This window comes from Citrus clementina, unplaced genomic scaffold, assembly GCF_000493195.1.
Source record: "Citrus clementina cultivar Clemenules unplaced genomic scaffold, Citrus_clementina_v1.0 scaffold_3, whole genome shotgun sequence".
Lineage (NCBI taxonomy): Eukaryota > Viridiplantae > Streptophyta > Magnoliopsida > Sapindales > Rutaceae > Citrus > Citrus x clementina.
The window spans coordinates 37462489-37469578 of NW_006262339.1; the positions used below are offsets into that span (position 1 = coordinate 37462489).

Consider the following 7090-nt stretch of genomic DNA (forward strand, 5'->3'; position numbering starts at 1 on the left):
TTTTTTTAATGCAAACACGCTCTTAAGCCATTGAATTTAACAGATTTTTTAAATGAATTATAAATCTTTGCAATGTAATAGAGTTAGTTTTTAATACTATTAAATTCCATGACTTTATAGTTCATTCAAAAATAAAGAATATATATATATATATATATATATATATATATATATATATATATATATATATATATATATATATATATATATATAAATGATTCCGTACTTTATAAAAGTGAGGGATTGTCTAAGAGATAAGAAAAATACATTGTAATACATATATTATAGGACAAAATATACCGCATTATAGTGTTTATTTTTCTCATCTACTAATTTATCTTTTATTTTAATAAGTTAAGAGATTCATTATCATATCTATAGGAAAATTTTTCGATCCGAGATTAAAATTTGGGATGGATTTACAACATCGTAAATAGAGTTTTGTAATGTTGTAAACTAATTTACGATACCGTAAATCGATCCCAAATTTTATTTTGGATATATATATATATATATATATATATTTCAGTTGCCTCGTGTCCAAATAATCAAAGTCGTGCTCAAGGTGAAAGGATAAGGTAATTCAACTTTGAATAAAGCAACAGGAGTATTGGACGTACACTTAACAATTAAATTGCAATAATTGAAATGATATTTTATTTCGTCTTTTTATAGGCCGTGGCTCCCTGCCACCGCCAAAATTGGCTGGGGGAGGAGCCGCCTTTGGACATAACCTAAGTCATCAAATGCCCCTTGACCTCAATTAATTCAAGATTGTCATTTTCTAATGAACGTACTCCTGTCTTAATTAATAATACATACGTAACTTTTATAAATAATTAACAACCTTTTTCTGGAGGTTCAACATCAATAATACAAGGAGAATAGAATGATGTTTGCAATCCACATTGATTGGATTAGACCGTAGTGGTTAATATTAAATAATTTTATGTAGTACTAGTGCAAAATTATATAATAATATCTTTTCAATAATTAACCATAATACTTCAACGGAGTTAGGTGGTGCCCTCGCCTGCCCACGTAAGTTTTCCTTGCCAAGTCACGGTACATGTAGGTGTATAAATTATAGGCAGTCTAACATAAAACACTCGCATGCTCAAGAAACCCAGCTTCCTAGAATCTTAACTTTTAATGTAAAAAGGAAAAATGAACGCACAAAATATCTCAGATTCAGAATTTGCTATCTTGGACTCAATCCGTAGGTATCTTCTCGACGACGACGAGTTCGACGACATTCCCATTTTGCTTCCTTCGGAAACAAGTAGCGGCAATAACAATAATGTGACTGCTTCGAGTGACGTGGCCTGCTTTAACATGCAGCTGCGGCGTCCTCAAAAAAGTTTCCGAGGCGTGAGGAAGAGGCCCTGGGGAAAGTTTGCAGCGGAGATTAGGGATGGCAAGAAGAACACTGGGGCAAGAGTTTGGCTGGGGACTTATGATACACCTGAGGATGCTGCATTGGCTTACGATCGTGCAGCTTTCAAGATTCACGGCCAAAAAGCTAAGCTTAATTTTCCTCATCTCATTGACTCTAAATCTAGTAATACTGAGGTTATTAGAGTTAAGAATTAATAAGCCTGCACCTCCGGAGCCTTCTTCCTCTTCTTGTCCTTCGTCTTCTTCTTCGTTTTATTCTTCATCTCTGTCATGTATGCAGTGCTGGCTGACTGAATCTCCAAATGCTGATTAATTTGTAACAGTAATCCTCTATTAAAATCTTAATTATCTCTTTCTGACATGTGTATTTTGTCTGTAATGAATGTTGAAGATTGAAATCAGAATGTGGCAACCCAAGATGGCAACGCGAATTAGGTTATGCATATTTAAAAGAAGGGGTATTTTAACTTAAATTTTTTACTTCAAATTTAATACAAATTTTGAGCCATGGATCTCATGTAATCCAATGGCAGATATTAAAAATTAAAGTAGTACTTAATAATATCAATTCATCTACCATGGTACCATTAGATTACATGATGAGATCAATAGCTTAAAATTTGTGTAAAAAATTTAAGTTCAAATAAACTCTCCTCTTTTGTTTCGTTTAATAAATTTGAATCTCTTCTAAAAAAAGTTAAATAAATTTAAGCCTAGTCAAATTTCAAACTATAAACTTAATAAATGACTCAAATCCCTTTCAGTTACCCCAAAATAACACATGTACTTAATTAAACTCAGTTTTAAGAAATGAATAATCAATAAAATATGAATAGTAAATAATGCCAAGAGAAGAAGCAATAAGTAAATAAGTAAATATTGAAGATGCTGATCAAATGTAATGAATAATGAAATATTTGATGCAAACTTAATAGTGAAAGAAAGTATATTTGCCTGCTTTATTTTTTTCACATTACCATGATAAATTTATACTTAAAGAGGAGTCAATCTAGGAATCACATCCTATTCTACTTAACCTAAACAATAGGTGAATTTTCTATTAAATATAAGATATGATTGAGAAGAGAGAATCTAGGCTAAAAATACTCTTAGCAGTTGTAGACAAGTCTTGTCCAATTAAGCCTTTGTCCAAGGATGTGCATATTGCGAGATAAATGTCAAACTGATTTCCAGCAGATTTGTTTCTCTTATTCCAAGTCCTTGTGTTGAATCTTATCAAAGAAAAAGGGATAAGAGAGAAGTATTGGCATATGTAATTTTTATGTGATTCGACAATTTTGCACACTTCAAGCAATCCTGCTGGAAAATTCCTATTATCAATGGCCTTAATCTGAAACAAAAACGATCTGCTTTCCAGTTGCTAATTAAATCTATACAAAATCCTCAATTGGCTCATGGATGCTAACTGAACCAACAATAACACCAATTGGGGCTCGCGGATGACAATTATTCAGCTCAAGTGATTACAAAATTAAGAGCAGCAACAATTCTCACACCAAAAAATAGATTTACAATAAAAGCGCTCAAAACTCACAAAGAAATCTCAAGATTATATCAAGAATAAGCTCAGAATCTCATTCACGCAAAAACCTTAAATAATCTTAAGCTCGATGGTTGTGTAGGTTATATATATATATACATATATAGTGCATGAGGGAGCATGGGTGACTTTAAGTATAGGCGAATAAGATGATTGCCTAAGGCCTTATATTTTTTGAATGCCTCATTTTTTTTTAGTATTTCTTAATAGTTCTATAATTAATAAAGATCATTTTTTAAAAAAAATTATGTATTGTAGAAAAGCCTATTAAACATCTTTATAATTAACAGTTATACCACAACTAAGAATTGTTTTTTATAGAAAATCAATATTTGGTAACCTTAATGTTCAAGAGATATAATTAATAAAATTGTTTAGCCATTAATTCATTCATTATTAGTTTTTCCAAAAAAAAATAAATAAATTTTTTACCTTTTAAGTTTCGTAAAAAAATTAAATTCTTTGACTTTTAATATTCCTTTTAATTTCCATTAAAACCTTGTAATATAAAAAATCAATAGATAAATAGATTTCTTGCTCTTTTTTTTCAAAGAGAATTATTACATTCATTGATTCATTTAAAAAAGAAAATATTAGCTTCATAAAATATAAAGTGCATATCTATTATTTGATAATCAATTCATCATCTCAACTTTCTGCTATTCTAAATATTCTATTTGAAAATAATATTTTTTTATTTATTTTTGTAATAATTTTAATGGAAGTATAAAAGATATCTTCTTGCTTATTTTTTTAGGCTTGGTTTTTGAAAATTTTTAAGATCTCTTTTATTACTATTAAAATTCAAGAGTTAAGAGTTGAATGAATTTTTTAGTCTTTTATATTTTTTTGAGTATTAAAATTACAAAAAAAAAAAAAAGGCCCCAAAAAAATTTTTGCCTAAGGCCCCATATACTCTAAAGCCAGCCTTGTGAGGGAGGTCACAATGCTAGCATCCAAATATGTTATTTTTTAAGAATCAGGATCATGATCTTAAGCTCTGTGTTATGTCTTTTTTTTTTTTTTTTTTTTTTTTAAAAAGTTAAGATGGAGGACAAGTTTAAATCAATTCTTTAGTCGCATAAATCCTCTAGATTTAAATTTTGGGTAGCCGGCTAGCTAAAACACTAGAAAGCTAATTGGTAAAAGCCCTGGTGCATTGCTTATGTCTTTTAATAAAAATTTCTAATTAAAATTTAATTATTTTAATATTATTAATTAATCACCAATCACCTTTATGAATTTTAGTGAAGAGAGATTTAAATTTGATGAATATCCGTTTGTTAATACAATTCATTTACCTAATTATAGCTGAGTTAGGTAATTAATTGATTATGAATCTTCATTAATTATAACTCATGCATTGATGTACATGTCCGCACATGTCAAGAAAGTTTTATATCCTACGTTTATTGCAAGAGAAATTGTACAACACATTAGAAGTAATACAATTAATTGTGTATGCATGACATGCGTACGCTTGTATGATAATCTTTCAAAATAAATACACACATGTCATAACATTATTTACTTATTATATGACTGATATGATATTAAGATATATTGTAGAATTTCGCTTATTGAAGAGGCATCTCTTAGCAATATTGAGGTTACTTAAGGACCCTTTTCATTTAAAAAATTGAAAAAGAAATCAAGATATGCTAGAAGAAGGATTTTTTTAGCATATACATTTTTTAAAGGAAAATGCTTGATGTAAAGAAACACGAGAGAAACAATGAAGAAAGGGGTAGAGAGAGAGAGGGAAAAATTCTCTCGTCTTTCTCTCGTGCTTCTCTCTCTCTAGCACTACTCTTTTTTAAATAATGAACGGTCAAGTTTTATTTTTATCTTATTTTTTTCATTAACTATACACGCAACCCTTGCACTAAGAAGGAAGGAGCAGATATGGGTAGAGATAGGTAAAATGTTCTCCACTTATCCTCAATGGATCAAAATATTGAGAAATAAAGTATATGTTTAAACACTATATTTATAAATATTATAAGTATATGGTGACTAACAAGCATGTAAATCAGCTGGCATGTGGCTGTTTTATCTTAACTAAGGTTCTCGGTTCGAGACTTAAGAATGCAGCTGCATTAAATAATTATTGGGAGAACTTTACCGCCGTCTTAGTGGTCCTACCCGGCTCAAATCTACATTAGTCGAGATGATTTAATACACTGAAAAAAATAAATACATGGTGCACATTTGTGAAAATAATTTTTATTCTAACATTATGTACATTTAATTCACATACATTTTCGTACTTTAGAAATATACAACTCTTTTAATAACTAAATTGATCAAATATACAGTATTAATTATAAAAATAACCATAAAACCTTTTTATCTGACAACTTCCTCTGGTGGGTTGGATTAAGGATAATTAAGTCTGACTTGCCAAAATACTCCTAAAGTTTAAACTAATTGCAGCCAATTTAACAAACTGCAGGTACAAAACTCAATATTGGATATTGGATAAGGTAGTATTTTCTGGTGCAAAAGAGCATACTGTAACCATCAGAAACATAGTAACAATTAATAAACTATAGCTTATAAAATATATATATATTAAGATTTTGATCAAATTTTGTCACTGATGTTGTTGTGATGCAATGAGAGTCGTTTGAATTAGAAACAATAATTAATAACATCACTAAGACAATAACGGTAAAAGGGAACATGTTCGTTTTTTCTACACAAATAATAAATTAAACAAGTTTGTTAGTACTAAATTGTAATATGCTTTTTTTTTCCCCTTTTGTTTTCTATTCATTTTTTATATGAAATTGAATGGGTTCCCCGCCGCCTCTGAACTTAAAGCATAGGACATTAATCGTTATCCACATGTGAGGACAGGTACGTTACTGCACGAATTAAAAATAAAAATAAAATAAAATACCATATCAAATTCGAAGTCACGCAAGTGGAGGGAAGGAGTCATGAACATTGAGTACATTTTGTTGTTTATTTTCTAAAATAAAACATTTTTTCATAGAATAAAAGAATAATTAAATTGAAAGTTGACGAATCTATTTTGAGCTTGCATTGCACTAAGGATGTATCTCTCATTTGAAGAGGGGATAAGCATTCGAAATCTTATTGGCGAGAGGGAATGGGCATATATGTTAATTGTCTCTTGTAAGAGTTGAGTTTTTACTCATCAATGGTTGTGCAGAATCCTAATCTTAGATGTAAATTAATGATTCAAAGATTAAGTTTTTTAATTAAAAAAACGATTGAAAGTTTAATGCAAGTGATTTTTAAGTATAGATTTTGTAGTGAATTCCGTCTATATAAAGGATAATAATATTAAAATAAAATTAAAAGCTATCAACGTTTATTATTAATTTGAACTCGCACATAAATCAAAAAATATATATAGGCCGCTTGCCAACCAGAGAAACTAACGAGTGGGACAGTCGCTAGCGGTCCTCTTAATTTTATGAACACTCAGCTGTGATTAGATGCGTGTATGGGATTTAACAAATAAATTTAAATAACCCATTTGGACACTAGCCTTGTGAGCCCCCGCATTGGGCAGCGAACAGATTTATGTGCACTAGATAAGTGCATCCAGCAATGGCTAAATGTATAAATTAGGCAACAGATTCAACACCAAGCCCTCGCAGATCTAACAAAGCTTTCTTAAACCTTCCTTAAAAAGTTAAAATTGTACCCACAACACATCTCATATCAAAGTCAGCATTTGCATCCTCTATATCTTGGAGTCAATCCACCTTGTGACTCTTTAACTCCAATGAAATGGCCTTAGTCACGACACCTCAGAAGCGTGAGATTAATGTCTCTGATTTTAGCAAGTCAGGTTCAAGTTTAATTTGATTGTAAAAAGTAGTAGTAACTTAATTAATTATCTTACATCCTCCTCTAGAGCGGGTTGAATTAAGGTTAATTAAGACCCGACTTTTTAAAGGACCTAATAAAATTAAATTATCTTCATCCGTACGGGTATAAAAAACTTGATGCAAAACTTATTATTGTTGGATATATATGTAAATGTTTTCTGTTGCAAAAGAGCTCAATGTTTATTTTGTAGTGTTGTAACCACCATCTCATGGTTACAATTAATTTATCGCAACTTACAAATAAATAAAGATTTTAAATTTT

At 30.0% G+C, this 7090-nt stretch overlaps 1 protein-coding gene across 1 annotated transcript; it reads left to right on the plus strand.

Annotated features, from left to right (window-relative positions):
• Window positions 1-1167: 1167 nt before the first annotated feature.
• LOC18049432 (ethylene-responsive transcription factor 13) lies at window positions 1168-1711 on the plus strand. The gene is made up of 2 exons (XM_006442859.2): window positions 1168-1572; window positions 1679-1711. The coding sequence occupies exons 1-2, from the start codon at window positions 1168-1170 to the stop codon at window positions 1709-1711; spliced, it is 438 nt and encodes a 145-aa protein (XP_006442922.2).
• The last annotated feature ends 5379 nt before the right edge of the window (window positions 1712-7090 follow it).

Coding starts and splice junctions, on each gene's coding strand:
- LOC18049432 (XM_006442859.2), top strand. CDS start 1,168: ATGAACGCACAAAATATCTCAGATTCAGAATTTGCTATCTTGGACTCA. Junction 1,573..1,678: donor CTAAATCTAGTAATACTGAG/GTTATTAGAGTT, acceptor TCATGTATGCAG/TGCTGGCTGACTGAATCTCC.